Source organism: Phalacrocorax carbo, chromosome 1 (assembly GCF_963921805.1).
Source record: "Phalacrocorax carbo chromosome 1, bPhaCar2.1, whole genome shotgun sequence".
NCBI classification, from domain to species: domain Eukaryota; kingdom Metazoa; phylum Chordata; class Aves; order Suliformes; family Phalacrocoracidae; genus Phalacrocorax; species Phalacrocorax carbo.
In genome coordinates, this window is record NC_087513.1 from 130,279,993 (window position 1) to 130,306,087 (window position 26,095).

Below are 26,095 nucleotides of genomic sequence, written 5' to 3' on the forward strand. Positions count from 1 at the left end.
TGGCGCGTACATGGGCTGTAGCTGGGGATGGGACTTGTGAGTAACACCTTTGGGGATGTGGGCCAGCTGAGAGGAGCCTTTCCCTCATCGTGCCGTGCTGTGCTGGCTGTTCTGCCTGCTCTCTGCCTCCTCCACAAATGGGGCTCACCCACCAGGCCACTCGCTCCTGCGTGGTTATGCGGTAATGAAACAGGAGGGAAGCGCGTGCGCCAAATCCATCACAGAAAAACCCGTGCTAGTAGCAAGGGTTGGTTTCGGGCAGGTTTTGCTTGGTGTGCAAAGCATGCAGCTTCAGTCTCTTGGTCTTTCAAATGGGAAAACTCCAATATATTGTATTAAAGAGATGCAAAACCTATTTTTCAATTCCCATAGCCTTAGCTTAGCTTGTTTGGAAGCAATTTATCAAGAAGAAAGTAATAAACTCTTGTTGTTACTCTTGCAAATAACGAATAATCTGATTAATGTACTTTTGCTGCTTGCTGGAACGTCTGTTTTATCATACCCTCGTACAAGCTCAGTGGTGCCTTTGGTACGTCTTTAAGGAGGTATGGTAACAGCTCCTTTGCTAAGTCGTACCTCCTATAAGCACCATTTTGCTGGCGAGTTCAAACGGACCGGCAGGAACCACGTTAAATTCTGGTGGGTGTGAAAGCCGCGGGCTGCACCCGGGCACCTGTGCACAAGTCCCTCGGAGGTACCGCCAGTTAGAGGCCGGTTTCTCTGCCAAATCGCAGAGATTTGCCATTTGTAATTCGCAAATTACCGGCGGGGGCGGCGCTCCTGCAGAGAGCGGGAGCGGCCTCGCTGCCCTCGGACCCCGCCGCCGGCCGGTTGCCGGCTCCGCGCCGCGGTTCTGCGGCTCCCTGTAATAAACCGCCGAGGCTCCCGATTCCCGCCCCTCGCAGCCTCCGCGGCCCACGGGCCGGGTGGGGCCGGCACCTGGGCCTGCTGCGGAGGCACTGCCCGCCCGCTCCTCTCCGGGAGACGGCGGAATTAAAAAGGAGTATTAAAAAAAAATAAAAAATAAACGTTCACGGTATTTACGAAAAGCAAGGCCCGCGCGGAGCCCCGCGGGCTCGGCCCGCCCGCCCTGCCGGGCCCGCCTGGCGCCGAGCGGCTCGGGAGCGGCAGCTCGCCCCCGCCTGGCAGGCAGGCGGCTGGGGCCGAGCGGTACCGACCGACGGACGGACCAGCGCGGGGGGAACCGGCTGCGAGCGGCCCTGCGCAGGCAGCGCCGCGGTGGAGGGGCGGCGCACGGGGCGCTCTGTGCGCCAGGCGAGCCGCCAGTCTATGGTGCTGGAGGACCGCGTGCCTGGGGCAGGCGTGGCCCCGCTGACGGCCCCGGCGGCGGCGCGGCGGGCACCATGCTGGCCACCCGGTAAGGCTGACTCCGAGCCGCGGCGGCGGGGCCGGGGAGGCGCCGCTCCCTGAGGGGAGGAGGAGGCGGCGGTTCTCCCGAGCCGCGGAGGGCCCGGTGGCGGGGAGGTGGGGCAGAGCCCCGGGCCGCCGCCGCCGCCCTTCCGCCTTCCCTCACCGGGCGGGGGTGCCGCGCTGTGCCCCGACCCGCGGCTCTCCCCCGTGAGGCGGGCTGGGTGCGTTGGGTGTTGGGGCGCGGCACCCTAAAAAACTTTCCATCCTGGTAACTTTCTTTTCCGCTGGCGGCCCGGCTTCGAGCCATGGCGCCCGGCGTCGGCGGTGCTGGCCCGTCGGTCCGGGGAGCTGCCCGCGCCTTGCCTCGCCTCGCCCCGCCCGGCCCGGCCGCCGTCCCGCGGGGTGCCGGCCGGTTGGGCGGGGGGTCGCCTGCCGGCTGCGCCGTGAGGCTCGCCTTGAGCCCCCAGGCCGTGTCAGTCGTTGTCACCCGTGCCATGGATGCGTACGGGGCGCTGCTCGCTTCTGGGGGGCTTGCCCTGTTACTCTCTTAACTAGTCCCGGTGTACCTGTAGGCAAGGGAAGCTTGTGTTTACATGATACATTACCAAGATGATCAGAGGACTGGGAAGCTGCCATACGAGGATAGGCTGGGAGAGCTGGGTTTGTTCAGCCTTGAGAAAAGGAGGCTCAGAGGGGATCTCATCACCATGTACCAGTACTTCAGGGGTAGCTACACAGAAGACAGAGACTCCCTTTTTACACGGAGTCACATGGAGAGGACAAGGGGGAATGGACACAAGTTGGTCTTGGGGAGATTCCGATTGGACACGAGAGGGAAAGTTTTTCACAGTGAGAACAGTCACCATTGGAATAATCTCCCCAGGGAAGTGGTTGCCTCGGCCATGTTGGACACCTTCAAGATTTGGCTGGACAGGGTGCTGGGCCATCTGGTCTAGACTGTGCCCTTCCTAGAGAGGTTGGACTAGATGATCCCTGAGGTCCCTTCCAACCTGGGATTCTGTGATACGTATGTGTGGATATGTATGTGAGGGATACATATATAGAGTACACATATGGGTACGTGGCCCTGCTCTTTGGCTTGTGCCCGGGGACTTGCCTCTTTTTCTTTTTTGAGGTGAAACCCCCGTCTCGGCCGAAGAAAATTAAGGGACAGGTAACCTGTGTTCCTTGCCCGGATAATGCTGTGAACTCTCATGGGGGGTTTTACTCCTGCTCTCTGCATATTTTTGCGTTACCACAGTTTTGCCTGCCTGGAGGATTCGCCCTGGCTACAGCCTGGCTGAACGCTTACTGAATTGCTGGGCAGATTACATTCTCTGAAGGGTTTCATGGTCGTCCCCTCTTGCTAAACAGCTAAGAGGATTGCATCCTGCACTTTAGACTTGTTCTGAGTTGCAGCTGTACTAAGCCATGGAGAAGAAGACCAGGCTTTGTTGAATGGGACCGTGTGGGAGGCCTTGTGGTATTCTTCTTGGGATATTCCACCTCCCACTGCTATGCACACCAGCCAGGTGCAGGAGAAGTGTATGGTCAGGGTCATGGACAATTGCCTAGATGCACAAGGACCTTGTCTGTCTTAGGATGTATACAGGGTGGAAGCTGACGTTTGGTCTAAGCTGGTTGTCCCAGGGCATCTGAATAGTTGGTGAAGAGAACAGTTGCCACCAGCGAATCATTCTTCCTTCCTGTTTTCAGATAAGGAGAGATATCAGTTGGAATTTCAGCTGGCTTGAACTGCTGTACTGATTGCGTCTGGTTCTAAAAATCAGGTTAAAAATAAGGAGTGGGGTTTTTTAAGTAATTGGTGCCATTTCAAAAATAAATCCTAAATTATCTTCATGGCATTAGTTTTAATGACACTAAATTCTTCTGCTCTGCCTATAGGTTGTGCACGATGAGGAAGCTTCCTTCTTTTCTGGCTAGGACACTTACTTCTGGAACCAGTGGATCCCAAGTGCTTCCTGACATGTCTGAAGGTAAAAAAACTGGCTGTACTTTGGAGGATTTAGAAATATTTCTTAAGGAGTTTATTCTTTCAGGTGGTGGCCCTTCATGTGTTAATACAGTTTGGATGATGAACATGCCCTTGACTGTTAGTTCATAGATTAAGTGTTTAGCAAGTAGCAGAATGTCACTCTGTGTGTTTGGAGATTAGTGGCAACATATATGCATAATCATTGAAGCTGCAGAATTAGGGACTTGTTCGGTTCTTTAAGACTTGGAAGAGCATGTGATTCTTTTCTGGAGGGACAACTGCTTCTCAGGTTGGCTCTAGATAGAAAGTCAACGTACTACAGCCAGGTTCTAAGGCAACTGGAGAGAATGGCCAAGAAATGGAGGAACTGAGTGGAAATAATGTTCTACAGAACTTTTAATGTGCCAATACCATTAATTTTGTAAACTTGGAGACATCTCTTAATCAGATCAGCAGCATTGCCACATGAAAATGCTCTTGGCAATAGAGCTTTGTGTTGAAGTATTGTTTTAGCGCTCTAACAGGAATAAACTGTGAAGTTCATACACTTAGAGAAATCTTTTAATCAGATCAGCAGCATTGACTCATGAAAATGCTCTTGGCAATAGAGCTTTGTGTCGAAGTATTGTTTTAGCGCTCTAATAGTAATAAACCGTAAAGCTGCTGTTACAGAAGCTTTTAAAAAGTTTTCTTGCATTCTAACCCCATGTGCTGAGAGAAGGGGAGGAGGAAGAGGGCTGGAGCCAGGTACAAATAATTCCTTCATGGAAATCTGTTTCTAAGATCTTAGTTTCCCCTTTGTTCTCTAAACAGAAACCACAGGTTATCTGGTAAAAGAGAAGATGAGGGTTATTTGTTGTTAGAGATTAAAAAAAATCTCATCGTTGTTAATAAACAGTAATTTGGGAGGTTAAAGGAGAGAAGCAAGGATACAGAATATTGCGTACTTCCAAATATTACCCTGTGCTTTTATTTGGATATTTGATAGTGATACCACCTAGGCGGCTAGTAAAAATAGTGAAGCAGTGAGGCCATCCTGGCCTTGCCTCTGAGTTGTTTCCAATGAATACTAATATTTTTTGGACTATAATAACTAAATATTTGAGATTCTGTTCCAAAATTGTAACATTTAAATAACATTATTAGAACTCTTGCTGATATGTAAACTAGTTTCCTTCGATTTGGTATCCATGCTTCTGCAGAACACCGAATACTATTCTTCCTAGCTTTCCACATGCTTCCTCCCAACTTTGGGTCCCAGTTGTGAATGCCCTTACTTCTTCCGTGGTTCTCCCAAAGGCTACACCAAGCAGGACTCTGGAAGTTCCCTCTGAGATAACTCTCATCCTGCTTCCGGAAAAATGCCCCAGATATTCTTTCCACAGTTAATAGTGTTTGTCAACAGCACGTGGTAGCACCAAGTTTGAAAAACTGATTGGAATTACACTGCAAGTGGATGCTACACAGAGCCAGTAGGCAAAGGAACTGGAAAGGTGGTTTTGAAGGAAAGGACGAACTCAGCTGGAAACGCAAAGATACTGACTGTAAATCAGGCAAGGACAGGTTGCCTATTGCTGCTTACTAAAATTAAGGAGGCTGTGCGTAAATGGTACTCAAGCAGGTAGAATAATCAGGTAACCCCTTAACGGATGTTATTTGTGTTTTTTTTTTTTTTAATTTTAATCTAACCTGTGTTTTCCACTCCACAGGACACTTACCCATTCATGTGAATAATGGTGTGTTGTGGTAATCTGTACATATTTTAATATTTGCTATAATGCTAAACTTAGCTACTGTTTTTCCGAACTTCAGCATTCATGAAAACTTAAATGCTATTCTTCTTCTCTGTCGACTTGCTTCAAGCCTCGTTGCCTTCAGCGAATGGCTCTGGCCTCTTTTGTGGCAATATTGTTGTACTGGGTCTCTGTCAGCACACCGTATTTCTGGTGGTGTGCTGGGTAACACATTTCTAAGAGGCTTGTGGGATACAAAATCTCTTACACAGCAACTCCTGCAGTACTTAGCTTCATTTTAGACTTTTGAATCTGCATCTTTCACTGAAGTCCAGACCGAGCTCTATACCAGAACTGGTGGCAGAATACAGCGTAGCGGTCTACCAGAACCTGGATACAGCTTGGGGAGGCACCAGCATGTGGGGGCATGGATCTCAATGGCAGAGATGAATGCAATGACTGTGTCCAGCTGCCCTCATGGCCTTTGTCACAGCACAGTGCTAATAAACTCTGGCCCTGCTGCTCTGGCATTAATGATCCACTGACCACAGTTTAGGAGGTGCTGTGAAATACGCAATGTGGTAATGATGGACAAAACCCCATCTGCCGTAATTGTTTTGCACATCTAAGACATTTGCCAAAAAAAGGAAAGAGAAAGAATTTATGGATTTTTATGCTTAATTACTTAAATTTCTGTTGTAAAATAATTAATATCTGGAAGAGCAATGTAGTTGTCCCAGTGAAAAAAGAGAACGATTTATTCAAGAACCTGTAAAATGGACTACATTTAGTTTGGCAGAATTTTAGAAATGCTTTTATACTTTGTCCTTTTATTGTTAAAATAAAAATTATGTGGTCTCAGCCTGGAAAAGGTTTACTTGTATGCCTAAAATGGAAATCAATGCTATTAAATGGGACTGACAGTGTACATATGTGTTTGCAGGTTTGGACCCAAGATTTTTTTTTTCAGAGCTTTTTACCTCTTCAGAGTTTAAAGGGAAGATGAACCTAATTTAAGCAAAGAGAAAGTGCTTTTTATTGCCCCTCCATCCCAGCACAGTCTGCACACTGTTGGAAAACTGAGGTTTTGTGTTCTAGAAGCTTTAACAGTGTTCCTGCTAACACTGTACTGATCCAGCGCATGCTATGGCAGCTTCACAGGTGGAGTATGAGTAACAAGAAGGTAGCACCTATTCTGTAAACCAGCCTACTGCTTCTTAAGAAAAAAAGAATCGGACCCTTCCCCTTCAAAACAAAACCATCAACTGTAAGATTTTCAGTCAGTTTCTTTCACTGAAAATTTTTTTGCTCTTAGAATTTGTAGTGGAACTCTCTTAATTTCAAAACACGTTTTTAGCCTGATTTCCTAAAGAAATGAGGCCTAAGCAATCTGTTTTGTCTTTGTCTGCCTATCTTCTTGTCCCCCTCTTCTTCCAGAACCTTTTATTGGTTGATGCTAGCCAAAATAGGTGAGCACAAATCTCAGAGAGAAATGCGTTTCCTCATGCTTTGTGAAAATTGGCTTGCGAATCAGAGGTTTGTTAGGGTGCCAGAGCTAGTGTTGGGGTCAGCCGTGGACCGCGGTGCTTGCTGGCAGTTGGCGGGTGACTGGGATCTATGTGCTGGCTGGCAGTCAGCCTTGCGGAGCTCCGGGGTAACCACACCAGCTCACGCTGGTGCTTGCCTACAGGGCAGGCAAAACAGAAGCGGGCTGGGGGCATAGGGACTGGGAGCGGAGGGAGGAACAAGAAAAGGTGGGTTAGGGGCATTGCAGTGTGGGGTGGTGGTGTGGGGACTTGGGCAGGAAAGCAGCAAAACTGAAGTGACTGAATGGGGAGGAGAGGGGTGGATCTGGCTGAGAGAGGGGTATGTGATTTAACTACCTAGGAAATCAGGCTCTGCTTGCTCCAGGGTTCGCAGGGCAGCTTGCTGATAGTAGTGAATACTCTGGCCAGGCATTTAGTTTGGAATGTGCCAAGCCTGATGATGTCTAATAACCTAAAAGTATAAAGGATCAGCTTGTGAGTCACCAGCAGCCCTTTTTCTGTTTCACCATAAAATTTGGGGTTCTTTTGGTAGCCCTTCCTTGGTCTGTCCCTATCTATTTTGTCCTAAAATTTGAATCCCCTCGTATAAAAATCTTCATAAATGAGCAAGGAATCCCTATTATCTAGTTCTCAACTTCTGTTCCGAGCCTGGGAATTGCCGGTTGTTTTCAGGTGTTTCCAGATAGCATACGTTCACCTGCCTAATAGTGTTGGAGGGGTTTGATAGACTTGATGGGACCTTAGCACAGGTAGTAGCCTCATCTGAGGAGAGAGCAGAAAATCTGCTTATGCAGGTTATTCTTGACATTTAGGAAGAACTTTTGCAGAGCTGGAATTAACTCTGATAGGGCAAACAGTGCCGGAAACAATTTTATAGGCCTGTCTTCAGTCTCTTAACACTGTTCTCTGCAGCTGCTAAAAATTTAGGCTATGAGACCCTGCTAGCAACAGGCAATTGGCTGACGTTACCTGCCCTTTGTGGGTGGGATTATTTAAAAAGTACTCTCATTCCCTGTCTCCCAGCTGCACCTTTCCTTTCTATGTTCTTTTATGACTTTCTGATTTTTGTTATTTCCACAGTTCGTTTGTGTTGAGGCTAAAATATTTTCACATCAAAATTTCTCAATCTGATCTTGATCTTAACTCTCTTTCAGTTGTTAATTAGCATTGCAGGTGTTTGCATTGACAGACACTCGAGATGCATTCTTTGTTGGCTGTACATAGCTACAAAATCATGTTACTCAACCCATTATTGTGATATGCCTACTAACAGCATCAGTGAACTTGGCAAAAATTTTGTTTCTGGCCTGCTATTTGCATGAATTTGCTTAATTTTCCTGTTCTGGGATGAGGATTGTGCCTTTTAGCACCAGGCGACCTCATGTTCATCACCTGCAGAACTAAGCTTGATTTGCTTTGGGGTTTTTTGTTTTTTTTTTTCCAGTGCGGAGCAGACTGAGGGATATAGTGGGAGCATCTACCAACTGGAGGTACAGTGTACATTAAATGTATTTTACTTTATTTGTGAAACCCAGGGAGAGCTCAGGGTTGAGGTAGTGGAAGGTAACGGTGTTAGCTTGCTGACTGGGGAAGAAAAAAGATCCAAGCTAAAGCGTAATGCAAACAAGGTTTCTGAGCGGGTACTTTGTGGATCACAGACTTCTGAGATTTCTCTTGCAGAAGATCTTTAGCACCAAAGGAACAAAATACGTGATCTTGATGTTTACAAGATTCTTCCATTAGCTTTGAATCTGATGGAAGTTTAAGAGCTGTAGAGTCTGACTGGACATGTGATGTTGCTGTTACCTCTTGACTTACCTGTTGGTGGATTACCCACATGATGGGTTTGTCCTGCACTGGATTCAGGGGCAACCTCACTGGTTCACCATGAAGCAGGCTGCATTATGAATGACCTGGCAGCACCCATGTTACTTTGGAAAATTGTCAGCTTGAGGTCTGTGTCTCAGTCAGGAGCATCTCGGGCATTTCTTTTCTCCCCTGTAACTTAATTTTAAATTAATTTATGTACAATTTAAATAAATCATTGATGTTTTGGTTTTATGCAGGTTATCTTCCTCCCCCTCCGTTATGCTGAGTAAGCCAGAGTTGACTGTAATCCTCTACTGTTAACAATTCTGAATCAGTCAGTATAGCAGTCTGGGAAAATTACATATTGCTGTTTGGTTGGTCCCATATTTATTGTACTGATTGTTGATTTTCTTACAGCTGTGTTTGCTAGCTCATGTTTCACACTTTGTGCACTGATGGGGAAGTGGAGAGGTCTGTCTGGATGGAGTGTCTGATATCCAGGCCTTCTGACTAGGTTTGTCTAAACAGGATTATGGTCACGCTAAAGAAAATGCCTGAATCTGGGAAGCTGATTTTTGCTTAGTAATACTAGTATCTAAGCATGAGGGAGCTTGAAAATTTTTGGTAGGTCAGCTGAAAAGGGGTCTAGAAATTGACTTTTTAAAAAGCCTTTCCTGTAGCCCAGAACGGCTGGGGAGGAACTACGCCATATGGAAATACCATTTGAGGATTGAGATTTGAGAGGGCTCTGGTCAAATCTGATCTTCCATCCATTTCTTTTCCCCCACTGCCTCCACCCTGGAAGGAGAGCAGACTGAAGCCAGGATCACCACAGCAGTGTTGTTCTTAGATAGGTATGTCTCTTGTGCTGTATAAAATCCAGCAGAAATGGTTTGCAGAGTACTGTATACTTCAGCTACCATGAAGAAGTAAAGCCAAGGAGCCCATAGCTGGGAGTGCTTAAGAATGACAGGTTTAATATATGGAGGTTTGGAGGACATGGATTGTGTAGCTTTTGAGATCCCGCTTTTAAAATAGAGTGACAAAGAGCTGATACACATGGAGACTGAACAGCCAGTGCTTTGAGTTAGACTACAGAATGACTAAAGGGAGCAAACCTAAGAGGATGGCTTGTTAGGGGTCCTGACATGGGAACTAGGGAAGGACTGATGCACATACATCTGGATTGCTGGGAGAGGGGAGAGATGCATGTTGGAGGAACGCCTTCGACTATTAATTTTGCTAAAAGGAAACTTTGGTTCGTGATTCCTCTTGTAATGCCCAGTGGCATTTTGTATTAGAAAGAAATATCTTTCTTATATGTTTATTCTGGCTTTGTATTTAAATTGTAATTAATACTATTAATCTGTTCATTTCTAATTATAGTCTAGATAGTTGTGGCCGTTTCATAAATAAATAATGTAATTTCTCAGAATATTTAGGGCAGGTATTAGTTAATACTTAGATAAAGCATTGATACTGTATGACTGGTACTGCAGTGTGTGTAACAGTATTTATCTGTTGAAAAATGTTATTGCCTTGATCCTCATACTTCCGTATATCGAAGAGTACATTCTGAAGCTGAAGTCAAGAAGAGTTCTGCCGCTGACCTGAGAGGAGCCAGGATGGGACTGGTGAACACAGAATATAGTTAATTTTTTATTTTTTGGTTTCTCTGTGTTTGTAGACACTGATTTATCCTCTGATTAATTTCTCTTAAACCTTTCACTGAAAGACCTTGGAAACAGATCTTTTAAAAAGCAGAAAGGTGCATCATCTTGGACATTGCATCTTTCCTTAGTCATTTAGTATATTCTGTTTCTATGCAGTGGCATAACTTCAAACACTAACCCTCTGGAGGAGGTTATTATCTTTCTGTTTTCTCTGAACTCTGCAGCAGTCATGTTGCCCAGATGTCGTAAACCATATTTCATATTTAAAACAAACAAGCAAACAAAACTAACTAAAATTTTCTGCTAGACTTTTATTCTCTTTGATCATGAATTCTTCCTATTTCTCCCAAAATAATTAAACAGAAAAGAGGGACTATATGTTGAAGTGTGACAGCTTTGTGTCTCTCCTCTTCCAAAAATAAAACGCAAGCCAAAAAAGTCTACATCTTAAATGGCTAATACCCAGCATTCATCCAAAGTGAGAACTTAGGACAAATTTTCTTTTTAGTGAAAAGGTTCTTTCTGTTGTTTTCTTTCTGTTATTTTTTCTAATTGGTTTTGTTAAACACAATGGCACTCAGATCTCAGCAATGCAGCATGCACAACTGAATGAATGGCACATATCCACAAGTTTAAAATTAAGTTTGATTACTTAGTGTTTTATGCCTTCTCTTTCTCTATGAAATGGATTCTTAGATTTCCATACTCTTTGGCTTTATGCCGGAACTGTTGCATGTTTAACCCTTAGGTTTTTAATGTTTTGTTGTTCATTCCAGGGATGTTATGAAATATTTGCTTTATTCAGTCAGGTTGCACTTTTATGGGGAGGGAACTGTGGAGGAACAGGTAAGAGAGAATGCTGGGCAATATTGTTATATCTCATAGATACCTGCGCAAGGAACCAACTTAGTAGATTGGAAAGAAATGACAGCAAGTTGGCTCTTACTCCCTTGTGAGAGTTGCAACCCCTCTGACTTGGTGGTGCTAGAAAAGCAGCTCTGAATGGGTAGCGCTCCCTTTGCTTGTTGTTTCTTTCTGTAACTTTCCTGTATAGATGTAAGATGACTGGGTAGGGAGAGAGAGAGAAATAGATTCATTTTCCTTTTACCTTGCTGATCAAGTGTATGCAGCATGAGCTGGTGATGTAAAGGGAGAAGTCACCCATGGATGATAGAAAGTCTTAGCAGATTAGTTCTCTACTAACCAACACAATACATCTGCTTTACTTCTGGGGAGAGATTTTAAGTTGGCAGTCAGTCCCTCAAAATTGGCACTGTAGGAAGAGCTGTGATGCAGTAGCTATGGAAGACATGAATATGCACAAAACATCATAGGCTAAATTATGTCTGATTTGTTCTTTTCAAGGGGAACTGTTTTGGTAGCATTCAGAATTAGGTAAATTTTGTTCATCTCTTTAGTGCAAAGTATGTGCTATCCACTTGTACACAAAACTGTTCTGCAGTGGTCTTGATTAACATGTCTCATTATGGGCATTTCACTTTCTTTTCAAGGCACGCTTACTGTGCCTTGCTATTTTTACTACTTTTTTGTTTTCATTTTGATAACCTTCAATATGACATCTTTTAGCTAAGCTTGCAGTTCTGTTGTCATACTCCAGACGGAATGTTTTTTTTTTTCTTACCAGGGATCATGTGCAAGCAATGCAAGAAAGAAAAGCTCTTCATACTCTACTGGCAAAACGGCAGGAAGATCTCTCTCCTAGGAGAATGAAGGATAGCTACTTGGAAGTTATTCTGCCTCTAGGAAGTCAACCTGAAATAAGAGAGAAGTACCTGAATGTACACAACAGTGTAAGGTAACAAAGCAACAATCTTACACATGCAGGAAAGTGTTAACTTTCATTTACTATGGATGTGGGTATTTAATTGTCAAAAAACGTATCTTACAGGTTTGGAAGGATACTTGAAGATCTTGACAGTTTAGGAGGTATGTATCTATGCCCTTGTAAAGAATGCACAAGTAATGCAGACAAAGTGGGCTTGAGTATTGTTGAGCACTGTTTGGTAGGTGTAGTGTGACTTCAGGGAGGGAATCACATCAGTGCACTGTCTCAAAAGGGAAGGGAAAAAAGAAAAGGTGCCAATGCTGAAAGAGAAGGAAGGATGATAAAGAACAAACAGAAGCAAAATTGCTTAGCTTCAGCTCTTTGCCTCTGCCAGTTTTGGAAAAGGACCAGCCACAAGAATAACTTGTAGATCCTAGGTTATGAATCTGCATGGAGTGTTAAATCAGAGAAAATGTGCACAGTGTGTATTTCAAATTAAAACGTATGGTTTTTATCTTAACAAAAAAAACCAAAACCAAAACCAAAAACCCCAACGCAAAACCCAACAGATAGTGAGGTGCAAATATTTTAATCTTCGCTATGGGGAGAACAGAGTATAAGCTGGAAAGAACAGAATGTATCCATTGAGAACAAATGAAAAACACATGGTATAGATTTTTGGGTTCTGTCTCCAAATTGATGTTAAGGGTAAAACCAACTCAGTTGTTTCACAAGTCAGCTCTCTTACTCTTTTCTTCCTTTTCATTTATTCATGGTCATTAAAAGGTCAAGATCTTTGACTTTTGTTTTGCAGCTAAAATAAGTGCTAGCTTGTTAATATAACTTGGAGATACTTTTCTCTTAAAATGTGATCAGGTGACTTCCTTCTTCATCAAAGTTCTGTAGCTGGTTGAGAGCATTTTTATGGAGGTTTTTGGTGCTTATGAAGGGAAAGTTCTGAATGGAACAGTTTCTTTTGGCAGGAAAGACAGACCTTCTGTGGCTCCAGATCGGCAAAATTGAGGAAGGCAGAGAAACAAGTGAATGCATGTCACCTATCTATCAAAGACAGATAAAATAGATAAAATAGGTAGATTTCTTTCTGGGATGTGGAAGATAGTGGCTTCAGTACCTCTCCTGAATTATAAACAGACTCTTGAAACTATTGGCTGCCCTCCGTTGGTAGATGAGATGAGCCTGTTTTTCACTCTGTGCCTTGTTTATTTTCCCTGGAAATCTGTGAAGATCTTAGGTTTTCCTCTTGCAGCACAGAATGTCTTTGCCTTGTTTGTAGTCATACTAGGCTTCAGTCAGTTCCACTAGGGATGTATCGTTTTGGGTTAAAGAAGGTTCTGTCCCAGTTACACAAAATTCAGGATGGTGGTCAGAAGTTTTCACAGGGAAATGTACCTTTTCACCCCCCTTCTTACCCCCAGCACATTCTGTCATCTTGGCAGATGTATTGCATAAAGGTATAGTTTTTTGTCTTTGGCAATAGGATTCGGATAAATCCCATTCAGACTCTTACTAATCATATTGATGGCATAAATTGATAGGCATATCAGTTTTTAGAATTGTGACTTCAGAAGTTGTAGGGGAAAAAAAATAATCTTAGATTACCTGGAAGGACAGAGATCTTCCTTCTCTCTTATTAAGTACAAAGAGATACTTTTGATTATGGAAATCAGTGTTGAGTGAAGATCACATGAGTACTAAAAAAAAAAATATCTTTGCAGCCTTGTATTACTCTAAGGAGTCTGTTTACTTGGATGTGCTCTTATGAGCAGAGTAATTAATTTAAATAGTGGTTTGGCTAGCAGTAATTACAGTGTGATAAATACCTTTGACTAGGCTTTCATGCCTGTAAGGCACAGTTTATCTGATCTGCACCTCTTTAAAGGGATCAGTATTTGAAAATAAGTCCTCAAATAGCATGTATCCTTGGTCAACCTGCATGAAATCAAAATAGAAGGTAGGAAGGATCTGAGACAGTGGGCTGCAGGTGTAGAGGGGAGAGATTATGTGGGATTGGGTTGATTTAAAGTGCTCAGCTAAATTTCTCTTTGTTAGTAAGTAAATATGCATATAACAGACAGCTGCTGAATCACTGTTTTCTTTATAGCAGTCCTGTGAGTTACAGACATGAAAACATGGAACTGATGTGCACTCCTACAGTTTAGTTTAGTTACTTTAGCTTGTGTTTTCCAGGTACTTCTCATGCTTCACAACGACGGCTTTGATCTGCTCTGCTGAAATTTTTGTTAAAGACCTGACTCCATTTTTGGTCTCTCCACAGTTCTTATTTGCTACACTCACACCAAGCAGGAAATGCAGCCAAGGTCTCCCTTATCAATAGTTACAGCTCTGGTGGATAAAATCAGTAAGTGGCGATTTGGTCAGTAGAAATGATTTAATCTGTTTGCCTTACTCTTTCAGCAGCTACTGCCTTCTCATGTTTTTTACTGAGGATACCTTCGTCCCTCTCCTATTTAGTTCACTTCATCTTGTTTTGGCTTTGAACTCTTGTGTACTGTGGCTTTTGTTGAAGGGAGGGGGGAAGAGGGTTTTGTAGATGCTTTTCAGCATTTCATATTTCCTTTCCCTTCAAAATACAACTTTCATGCTTCCTGCACTTCTGTGTTTGGTTTTATTTTGGCACGTGAGTTTCTTAGGTTCATTATTGAACGGTGCTTGTTCTGGTGGAGTTGGACCTTGCTTGTGTCACATGTTCTGCTGAACACCTCCATGGGTCTGCCATCCGTCTGCCACCTGTATGCCTACTTCCTCCTCCTGTTCTGGCTTTACAAGTCTGACAAGGCGGGAACTGCAGGCTAGCAGTGTGGTCCTTTGCAACAACTGTCTTTTCTGGGTTGTCTTTGTGTGTGTTGCCACTTGCAGAACACAAAAGGGTCTTAGAGAATCCAGTCTTCCTAATATTAGATGGAGTGATCTGTCTTCAGTAACCTCTAATGTTTGTCTTGTAGATTTGTGCAAGAAGATTATATATCCAGACTGTGACATAAAATTCACAGGCAACGTTTCATGGGTTGGGAGGACCTCAATGGAGGTGAAGATGCACATGCTGCAGGTTAGTTCCCGTGACTTCTCTCCGTCTTATGACGGGCATGAGGTGCTTCAGGGGCAATCCAAAATTATGTTTTCTAGAATAACTGTTTTTGAAGGGCTTGAGACAGCCCTAGTGTTTCAAGACCAAGATGACTTCCTATAGTTTAGGTGCAGCAAGATACTCCATTGCTAATCTTTCTTTCAAGACATTCATTTTTCTTCACCAGCATTTTGTGTTTATAATGCAACATAGTACTCCTAGAGAAAAAAGAGGTGGCTGTGCTTGGCATGTTCTTAAATAAGTTTCTCCCTGCTTTTGCAAAACTTTATTTTCCTTATAACTTTGCGTTTTATAGATTTATAGATTTTAATGTTGATATTCAGTTTCAGTATTAAATTGTTTCTCTTGTATTCTTATCTACTGTGTAGCATGATTTTTGTAGTAAGTTATTAAATGCTAAATAATAGAAAATAAATGAAGGGTGTAACTAGGCTATACTGTGCAGGAAGCAAAAGGAATAATAATAATTCATTTAAAAATACGTAATATTTCTATTGAATATTTACTGTCAATTCCTTAGCAGAAATATTAGTTCAATTATTTATTTAGAGTAACAACGTTATGCTGTGAACACTTGAGTAATATCAGTGGCTATGATTCAGATAAACAGGTAAATATTTTTTATTCAGTTGGTCTCCTTAAGTAAAGTCTCTGATGTAGACGATAACGTCACACCTTTATTGTCTGAACTCCTCGCAGTGCTGGCATTAGTGGCAATTTGGTATTGACAAAAAGTGTTGTTTTGGCATTTCTCAGAAGAAAGTATAAGTGGATCCTTTTACAATGCCTGGTTGACTTCCTCCCCTCCCAGCTGAAAGTAGTAGTTAAAAAGCATTCCCTGCTTAATGTTTACACTGCAGAATTCCTGAAACTGGAGTTTCAGTTTGTGTTATTGTCTTCTTTTCGATCTGTTGTGAGAGATCTTGGAAGGGATGACAGAATGTGAAAGTAAACAACATTAACAGTGTGATGGCATAGTTGATTCAACTGAATAGCTTGCTAAGCACATTTACAATTTTAGAGTTTAAAAATATAATTGCTTCCTGTCTCTTGTAGCTACACGATGGTGATTACTGCCCTGTGTTAGATGCAACCTTTGTCATGGTGGCCCGGGATCCAGAGAATAAACGGTAATTTGTAGGACAGGAAAATAGTTTTCAGACTCCTGCTGTGGTGAAAATAGCAAACATGGCAGCTTGCTCTGTATGTGTAGAAGCCATATAGTGTAGGTGATAAATAAATCACACAGCCGATGTTTTCTGCTGGCAAGTGTTACTTTCCTGCGGCAGGCTTCAGAGCATTGATTTCAGCAGTCAGATGATACCGGGAATTGCTCTTAGTCTTGGGATCTGACCCTTTTCTTTAACAGATTTCCCAGTGTTTGAATGACTGGCCTGATGAACAGAGAAGTGAATGAGTCTGCTGGAAACCCACCTGCCTTGTAGTAGTAGTTGTAAGAATTAATTGCCTTCTTGCCATAAAACCAGAAAAGATTAATTTTCAGTGATTAAGTAGTCTTTGAGTGAATAATGCCATTAATTCCCTAATAGACACAATAGGTGTCATGAGAATAATTAAACCTATAACTTGCTTATGTAAGTAACATGGAACTGATAAGTATTCCTACAGAACTTAAAAACAAAAACCACAATCCAAAAACCCACAACCCAGAACCCTTTCTTATTTTTCTGGTTTTACTCTCTCTCTAGTTCCTTAGACATTAAACTAGCAGGCTGCTCAGTTTCAGTTTTGGTTTATGACTCCAGCACCAGAAAAATTGGTCGTATTTCTTACCTTTTTCTTATATAGCCAGCAAAAGTAATAAACAGTTTTCTGTTTCTAACTAGTTTAAATAATTGCCTGTACTTAATGAAGGGGTTTTTCTTGACATAATAATTTACTCCTGATAATGTTAGAAGTAGTTATTAGGTCAGTTTCCTTCAGATTCAAGAGATTTTTTTAGAACCCATTAACATACTAGATATTTAAAAGAAAAAACACTTATAGTTATGGTTCCCGTTTTAAGGACTTACTTTGCAAAAGAGTTACATCAAAGCTGATGTAACTATGCACTAGAAGATTGACTGAGGGCAAGCAGAGAGATACAAACTTCAGTGGCTGTTCTTCAAGGCAGCTGGCCACAAGCTGTGTTTTGGAAGCATTCTGGCCATATAAGGAAGGTATTTACTCTACGTGAGGTAAAAACCTTTCAGAGAGGTCCTGGGTACATTAGGTTTGTTATAGTGCCACAGAAACATGGTTGTGTGACTTTCGGACCTTAGCAAGCTTGCATCTCAGCAGCTTGGCGCTTGGACAGGAGAGCCGATGTAGATTTGTCCTGAACTGAGGAGAGGGAGAACAAGCTCTGCGCTGGAGAAGGAGCTGGTGTGTCTCCAAAGTACAGAGCTTTATCAAACCAGGAAAGCAGTTTGTTGCAGGCAAAAAAGTTCTCTCTGCATGCCTCTTGTCACCAGCCCAAGTAAAGGCTTGGGGTAACTGTTCAGCAAAAGTAATAATTGGAAATTATGGGGAGAATGGCTCTTGAAAATAAGCATTTGCCTTGCCATGTGAAAAGAAATAATTAAATGTTACATAATTAGGTTAGAGTAAACTTATTTGTGCAGTAAAATAAACACGCAAATATGTACTCAAGGCAGCCTCATATCATCATCTTTGATAAGTAGTACATGTGGTAAACAGCTTTTGGCTGTTGATAAGGCTGTCATGGGAATGTGTAGATTATAAGAACGCTCGCTAGCTGTGGCAGCGTGCTCTTTCAGTTCCAGGAGGAATGATACTGTTCAAGTTTTGTGTATCTCTTTTAGACTAGATCATTACATCTTCATTTGCTGAGTTTCTAAGCATCCTTCTGCTTGAATAATCTTCATTATAATCTGTGGGTACAGTTTTAGCTCTTTAAGAAGCACAGACTCATCGCTTACTCTTTCTTAGTTATACTAGATAGTGGTTGGATCACTCAACTGCTTCTTCAGAGTCAAAACTAATATGATATTCTCTTGGCTGGTGCCACATAACCTGAAGTGTATGTCTTTTCAGCTTGTAATGTGTACGTAAGCAAACATGGAAGACTGTTATGATGTATTCACAGGACAAATTCTTACGACGTTTGTAACTTTAAAAAAATTCCTGTCCGTAGGCCAGCATTTGTTAATCCACTTGTTCCTGAGACCCCTGAGGAGGAAGAAATCTTCAAGCAAGGGGAATGTATGTCATACTTTCTGGTAGTATACACATCTGCCTTGGGTTCAGCTTAGTAGCTGGAAGGAAGTAGACTTCAGAAATTCTGCTGCTTAGAAGTGCTCCTAGTTTGTTTAAAACCAGATTTGCGTTCTCTCATGTGTGTCAGTACTGTAAGAGAGTTTAAAAGCCTGCTATCACATTCTTGAAACTCTTTGGCTAAACTGACGGACAAGGGCACTCCTGCTGTGCCCTGCATCACCCCTAGACTTCTCTGTTTCCAGGGCACTTGGTCCACTTAATAAGACCTCAGTGCAGCACAGGCTTTCCTAATGCTCTGGCTGATTGATCGCCCCCATGGTGGGTCTGCTGGGTGCATCACAGCTCCTTACCTCTCTTGGTGCCCTTGTTCCTTTTGGAAACAAACTCAGGGAGAGAAAAGGGGAGATCAGGGGAAGGACTGCGTACCTCCATCTTCTTTTGTTTCAAGCTGGAATTTTAAAGCAGACAATTAGAGAAACGTTAACGACTGAATAAACTGAACAAAAGATGTTTTAAGCTAAAATGGCAATCATTGTGGCCCATGGTAATGTGTTCTGTCATAAATTTGCATTCTTGTACCGCTGACAAAATCTGAATACTGTTTGTTCTGTAGGGTTTCTTGTTTGATATGTTTTTTCTGTACTTTGAGGGGAGTACCTACATTTTCTGTAGGAGTGGTGGGTGAGTATCGCACTATATGTATAAAAGGTCTTCATCACATTGGAAAGTTTACAGTGAACTTCTGCCTTATTTTTCTTTGATGCAGTCTATTCTAAAAGCCAAATTTCAGTTTGAAACTATGGGACTGTGAAAGTTACAGCTTTTAACTTACAGAGGGCAAAGAAAAAGGAAAGAGCTGATTCCAGGTTAAAATCTTCAGAGCCAAGCCAAATGTTTGAGTTTTTTTTTCTGTGAACTCTAATATGATTTTTTTAATGTTTAGTAAACAAGCTGAAGAGGATTGATTTCAGCACTGCTTCCTTACTGAAAATGGCTCCCACTGCAGAAGAAAGAAACATTGTTCATGACATATTCCTTAATACACTGGACACAAGGCAAGAAGGGGAAGGGTGGAGGAGAACTGAAGACTTATGAAAAAGTCATGTGCCTTTTCAGTGGGTGCTCGTAAGAGGGTAGTCTGGAATAAATGCACGCATTTTGCTTTCCTGTTTCACCATTTAAATTCTGTGGTGTTTTATTTGACACACGGGTACAAACTTTAATGTGACATCTGCATCTGTTAAAAGAGTATTCTGTTGTGACAGAGTGTTAGCTGTGCTAGATGAGTTAGATGGTGAAAGTAACAGTGTAAGCACAAAGAGCTGCTGAGCAAGCTGTTAGGAATAATCTTGAGGAAAAAGGTTAATGATGTTTAACCAAATAAGGGAATGGAATGGTTTTGCAGCCATGTGAGTTGCATGGTCTAAGAGTTTTCTGCCATGATATCTAGAAAAAAACCTGTGAGGGCAGGAATTGGCTGTATTTTGACCAGGTAACCTTGCAGTGTGTGTTAAATATAATACCTGACAACGTTATTTGAGGGAGACTGTTGTTGGCGTACTTCTCTTATATTTGAGATTTGTGTGAAATCGTCCAGTGCCAATGGTGATGGAACGGTGCCTAATGACATTAGTGCAGTGTTGTATTTGTGGATAATTTATAATTTCTTTAACTTAGTAACATTATACAGTAGTTGTTTTCAAAGCTGTTTACCAGAATGAGACATGCTTTCTCTTGAAATTAGCAGATGTATTTTGTATACATGCTGTCTGGATTTGAAAACCTCAAACCGTCTGCATGTTTGATGTTTAATTACTCTGTTAGCTCATTGTGTGCTTTTAATTCACATTATGACTTAAAAAACAGAGTAAGGCTTTTCTGACAAAGTGTGTGCTTTGTGGTTGTGATTCATCTTTTCTTTCATGTACCTTTCTCGAGCTTGTTCATTCACATAAGCTTGAATGTTAGCAGAAGTTTTTTGAAAGATCAGGAGCGTAATTATTATTGCAGTAACAAATCAAAGTATTGCTGTAGATAAGGCTTCAAGGTCAGCTGAAAGCTTTCAGTGATAGCATTTCTGGGTTGCTTTTTAATTTTGTTTTGGTTTTTTTTTGCCAAAGTGTGTGTCTGCATTTGCTATTTGTGCATTTTTGACTTGCTGAGTTCTGCTAACGTGGGCTACAAAGTTTATAGTTTCTTCCAAAGGACAGTAAGTTTCCGGAGTCGTAAATTACCACCCAATTCAGTGTGGATGGAAGATGCAAAGCTGAAAGGCCTACAGATTTGCCATCCTCAGGTATTTTGAAAACTACTAATGAATTACAGAAACAGTTGCTTATGAATTGTCTTGTAAGACTAGTCAACCCATTATTGTGTTGCAGTTCTGCAGTCCTTGCAGTGTATTTAGGTCTTAGTTTCTTGTGCCATTTTGCTGTTATCTCTGTGGATTGCCACTTCAAAATAGAAGATTTTTATTTACTCTGTTTTCTTACCAGACTATTCATTTTGTGTGAAGAAACTCTTTGCAAAGTGTTTTAAGTTTGGCTTCTGGTTGCTGATACAGTTTTGAGTTTTTACCTTATGTTGTCAAACGAGTGGGACGAGCTCCTGTTAAGTAAAGTTGCCTTAGCCGTTTGGACTTTTGCATCTATATTTCAGTAGTGCTTTTTATACACTCAGATGGTGGAAGTTCCATTAAATACCGTGAACTGAAGCGCAGACTTCAACACAATGCTTTGAAAAGAAAATGTGTAATATAGCGGTTTGATTTTTGTTTTTACATACAGGAACGGAACATCTTCAATAGGATCTTTGGGGGTTTTCTCATGAGAAAGGCATTTGAACTGGGATGGGCGACTGCGTGCAGCTATGGGTGAGTTGTAGACCTGCAATATTTATATAATCCAGAGCACTGGGTAGGTCAGGGAGCCAAGCTAACCAACCTAATGACAATATGAGTAGAAGAGGCCTGGGTGTTTAGCAGAATCTTGCACTATGAAAAGATTTGTATCTTGCTCCTTGGAGCTTGGTTTTTAAGCATTCCATGCCAAAATAGAAAATACATCCTTTTTCAGTTTTATTTTATCTTACTGAGCTATTGAGATCGTCTTTTGAAGATATATTTTTCCTTCTAACCATATAAAACAGTCGTTCTATCAAATAAACATTACATCTTTTAATTCTGTACACAAGAGAAATGGTTTTTGAACTTTTTCCTAGTAACTGCTTGTGCTTAGAAAGTGTGGCTGAGGTCATCACCCAGCAAAGATCTATGCATAAGTTTAATGGAACATGCACAGCCTGATAGAAAGTAAAGTGTTTTATGTCAGTGCTTGGAAGACTGAGACCTAAGCAATGATGGCATGAAGATTGCCTAGCCAGTGTAAGTCATAAGATAGAATAATGATGCAATAACGTATCCTTAGAGAGTGTGTATTTTTATGCATGTAGGAGGTTTCCTCCAGTTATTTTTGTCTCGGGTGATGACATAATTCTTTAGCGCTTCCTGTGGCCTGTGTTTAAGAGAGAGATTTATTTTCTTGAAACTTTTCGTTAAAATGCTGTCAATGAAATATTCTAAACTTCCTCCAAACACCTTTGTTATTCTTGAGAAGAAAATTCTCTTTTTCTTGCTCAGGGGTTCCAGACCTTTTATTGTGTCCGTTGATGATATCATGTTTCAGAGGCCAGTTGAAGTTGGATCCTTATTACTGCTTTCTGGACAGGTAGGAATTGATTCCTTTTTGAAAAGGAGAAAAAGTTACCTTTGCTGTAGTCAGTGTTAATCACTGGTCATGAACAGTGCCTTATGAGAGCGTGTGACTTTTCTTGTTAAACAGTGCAATGAAGTCTGTTACAGTTTTTTAGCGCCAGTGATAAATTACAAACTGTAATTCTTATCCTAACTGTTTAGGTCTGTTACACAGAAAAAAACTACATCCAGGTTCGAGTACACAGTGAGGTTTATGATGCAGATACCAGGGAGCACCACACAACCAATATCTTCCATTTTACATTTATATCAGAAAATGAGGTCCCACGGGTTGTCCCCAAAACTTATGGAGGCAAGTATCCAATTAATGCATTGTCATCATAGCTCTGGAGACAAGACTGCTTTCTTTCTGTTGGAACATTGGTCGTTTTAGTAGGTGAACTATTGGCATTTGAGAAATTCAGCAGGACTTCATGGCAAACCACATCTATTTTATGCTTTGGTGACAGTGTGGATTGCTTCTTATACTTATCACTCTGTGTAGTTGTGCAGTATTGAATCTAAGTTACTAATGTGGTTCTCTCTTTTCTCCACCTTATTTCAGAGTCCATGTTGTATTTAGATGGGAAGCGACACTTTGCTGCAGTCATGAAAGAAATCTGACACACACCGAATGCTGCTTCAGCAGTGCAGCAGCATGTTGTCTTGGAAAGAGTTGTCACCAGATATGGATGATGGAGAGGGGCTTGCAATACAAAAAAAAACCCCAAAAGCCCAAACCAAACCCAAACCCCAGAACAAAAATACCTTTTTAGTACTATTTATGTGTTCGCCTATATTTGGATATTTTACTCTCTGCTACCAGGATTTGTTGAAATCTACTTTTACATGCTGATGCTAGGAAAAAAGGCTGAAAAAATACAATTGTAAGCTTTAGCTAGCTTCTCTTTTTCTGCTTTGAGGGATCTCGTTACAACCTCTGCTGCCTTGCCCTTTGTAGCTCTCCTTTGTGTTTCCCTGATAAGGGTTAGAAGTTCTGTATGGAAAATGTATGCAATACGTAGATACACACAGACGGAGCCATTTGACCTACATTCTTGTGTAAATTATGTTTAGGGTCTTTTTTTTTTTTTTAACAAGGACACATGCATCTGGGCAGCAGCATAAGTTCAGAAGTTACTGGTGTGTGCACAAGGTAAAGCAGGTGTTTCCCATCAGCTGGAATTTTACAAGGTGTTTGCAGCTTCTGTTTTGGATGGTTTCAAGCTCCCTTGGGAGGAAACTGATTTTTCAATGAAATGAGGTGGCCAAATGGTCTCTTCTGGCATTCTGTTTGCATACAGCTAGTCCTTGCCAGCCTCTTCTAATTTTATTTTTTATATTACTGTGAGTGAGTTCCTTAATGAATTATTTCTTGTGGCCTGTAGAGTAGAGATCTGATTAGTGAGATTGGGTGGGACTGGGAAATGGCATTGCAGAGCAGAATGTTTTGGTTTGTGAGGGACTGGGAGCAGGAAGGGTAAAATGCTGCCAAAATGGTAACGGTTATGTTTGACGCTGGAGTTAGGGGTCCAGATAGTGTGTGTTGAGCAGCTCCCTGGTCAGCTGCTGAATGGTGGGAGGATTTTTATCCCACTGAGGGGTGGCATGGCTGGAGGACAGCCTCCTCAGCTGGATTGTCTGGTTCCTTGGTAGACAGTAATGAAATACAAGTATTGCACAGCTTTAAGGGTTCTCAGGTTTACCTGTGATTGGCAGAGTAATTCCCCACCACAGAGGAGACACCACAGTAGACAGACCTATGGCATATAAGTAACAGGAAGAAAGTACTTGATACTGAAGTGCTTCTGATGTGCTGGAGAAAGTTTTAAAAATCTCTAATATTGGGCAGATGAAGCCCAACATCCTGAAATTAGAAAGGTGAGTGGATGGGAGGCAGTAGCTGTTAGCAGTGAGGATGATTGGTCACAAGCACAGAATTGGTCCTCTGATACCTTCAAATCCAGACTGATACCCTGTCTGATCAGGACACCCAAACAGGAGTAGTTGGGCTCAATGGTAGGTTAAATGGATGAAATATGATGTCTTATATAATACACGAGAATAGACTCTGGGCAGGGAACTGCCAGGTGTAAAATCTTTTGAAATCAGGAAACAGCAAGTAGAAGTGATGTGAATCGGCAGAGATGCATGAAACAGGTTGATAAAATGAAGCAACATGTTGAAACCTTATTTCCGAGTCAGAAAGCTTGAGAAATTCACCATTAGGACCAGCTTCCTTTGGTGCTAGGACAGCAGGAAGTTCATGGCTCCTAACAGCTGATTGCTATCCGTGGGAGAGGAGGGAGCATTGCAATAACTGGCGTGTTATACATCAGCCTTGCCTTTCCGTTCTAGGATTTGCCTGCCTGGATTTCTGTGTTAGTTAGATAGCTTTCCAGCGGAGGCACAGGCGTGTTGCTTGATCCGGACCAGATTCATGCACTCCAGTGATAGTAAGCTCTTGGTTCCTCTTGTGGAATTCCTCTCTTCAGCCACGCTTCAGTACTGATTCAGCTGTGTGGTGTTAAAATCTTTAACAGTTACGACACTGTGGATATGCATTGTATTTTCTGTTTTTTCTCCCTTTCAAAACTCTTTGGAAGCTGAATATACTTGACTGACCACAGAAATAAAGAACTGAAATTCTATCCCAGCTTCTTTCCCCTCGCTCCATGGATCACTGTAGGCTGTTAAAAAGTACGTAGGAAGGCAGGAAGTGGAGGGATCTATTTCAGAACTATGTATTACTCCTGCCTACCTGCAGGATTTTATCACTGACCTGCCTGGGTCACTTTTGTATATTTGTAAGTTAAGGGGGTACCAAGTTCTTCCTCTACTGCCTTTTCAGCTGTATTTAAATATGAATTTATCATAATCCTAAATCCAGCCTTCAGGGAGGGATTGGAGAGGAGAAAAAGAGGTAATAGAGTAGGGAGCAAGGCGTGACATCAAAACCTCTGGACACAGTGAAGGAAGTGAATCACACAAATAGAAATGCTTAGAAGAATTAGTATGTTTTCAAAGTTCATGATAACTTGATCATGTACCACAATTACAGTAGTTATAGAAATGTATGCACGTCATACAGAATGTGTGTGTGTATATACACATGTAAAAGATATATATAAAAAAAATAATAAAGACAGAATATGTGCTCACATATTTTTTACTCAGAGAAGAAAGCTCCAAGTTGTTACATCCTCTCTGATAATAGCCTAAATATATCTTTGTTCAGGGGTGTTATTTATGCATGTTGCTGTATACCTTTGTGTGTGAGATAAAATTGTTCTCAGATCTCATATTCAGAAGTAAAATATTTTAACATAGTAATTGACACTTATATTGCAACTTCATGACTGACCGTCGCAGCTCTAAGTGTCTGACCATTACCACACAAGCCTAAAAGTATTGGTAGAAAAACTTATTTATTTATAGTGAACCTATCTGTGTAATTGCCTGTGGCTCTGTAGTGGGAAGTAAATGTTTCTTTTCCCAGCCCATCTTGGAATACAGCGAGGAGGAGGAAGTCTGTGGTAGCTGGATTGCCTCCCCTAACCTACTCAGTAGTTAATGGTGATATAAAAGGAGATTTCTGTGGGACTGGCTGAGCTCAGTGTCTGAAAAGGAGATTTGTTTTAGATGTTTTTATTTTTCTGTGTTTAAAAAAAAAAATTAAAATTACTTACTCAAACTTTAAGAGCCTCTGGTAACCCATCTTGTAATACGCACGCTTCCTTTGCAGCCATGTTGTGGTGTACAGCATTCTGGGAAGGAGTTTGCTGGAGCTGGTACAGCACGGGCCACTGAGTGAGGGTATAGTTCAGAAAATTGCCCTAAACTTTCTGCATGCTTGATTGGTTTTACCGCAGGTTCAGCCCAGCCTTCGTCTGGTGACAGATTTGTTTGATTGCTGGTCCTTCTCTGAATGCATTTTTAACTAGGTGTGGGAGAGATTATTTCTTCATGGGCTAGGCAGTAGCTAACAGGAAAATAAAAGGGCAAATACTCAGCTTTCATGAAAGAGAAATTGGGGCCTCCTTTTGTGGAAGGTGTAGCCAG

At 41.9% G+C, this 26,095-nt stretch overlaps 1 protein-coding gene across 11 annotated transcripts; it reads left to right on the forward strand.

Annotated features, from left to right (window-relative positions):
- The first annotated feature begins 927 nt into the window (after positions 1-927).
- Positions 928-25,366, forward strand: ACOT9 (acyl-CoA thioesterase 9). 11 transcript variants are annotated; one of them, XM_064474135.1, is made up of 16 exons: positions 928-1,378; positions 3,277-3,368; positions 5,077-5,103; positions 8,092-8,137; positions 11,775-11,945; positions 12,039-12,076; positions 14,212-14,295; positions 14,900-15,003; positions 16,099-16,172; positions 18,200-18,267; positions 19,226-19,337; positions 20,488-20,578; positions 21,069-21,154; positions 21,920-22,007; positions 22,196-22,346; positions 22,599-25,366. In XM_064474135.1, exons 1-16 carry the CDS (start codon positions 1,365-1,367, stop codon positions 22,655-22,657), a joined length of 1,305 nt encoding a protein of 434 aa, XP_064330205.1. In that variant the 5' UTR covers positions 928-1,364; the 3' UTR covers positions 22,658-25,366. The 11 variants fall into 11 exon arrangements, with proteins under 11 accessions (XP_064330205.1, XP_064330206.1, XP_064330251.1 ...); XM_064474138.1 differs by lacking the exon at positions 928-1,378 and adding an exon at positions 10,024-10,975 and having other exon boundaries at positions 3,290-3,368; positions 8,092-9,310; XM_064474158.1 differs by lacking the exon at positions 928-1,378 and adding an exon at positions 10,024-10,106 and having other exon boundaries at positions 3,290-3,368; positions 8,092-9,310.
- Positions 25,367-26,095: the final 729 nt, after the last annotated feature.

Coding starts and splice junctions, on each gene's coding strand:
- ACOT9 (XM_064474135.1), top strand. Junction 5,104..8,091: donor ACCCATTCATGTGAATAATG/GTGTGTTGTGGT, acceptor TTTTTTTTCCAG/TGCGGAGCAGACTGAGGGAT. Junction 18,268..19,225: donor AATCTTCAAGCAAGGGGAAT/GTATGTCATACT, acceptor TTTAATGTTTAG/TAAACAAGCTGAAGAGGATT.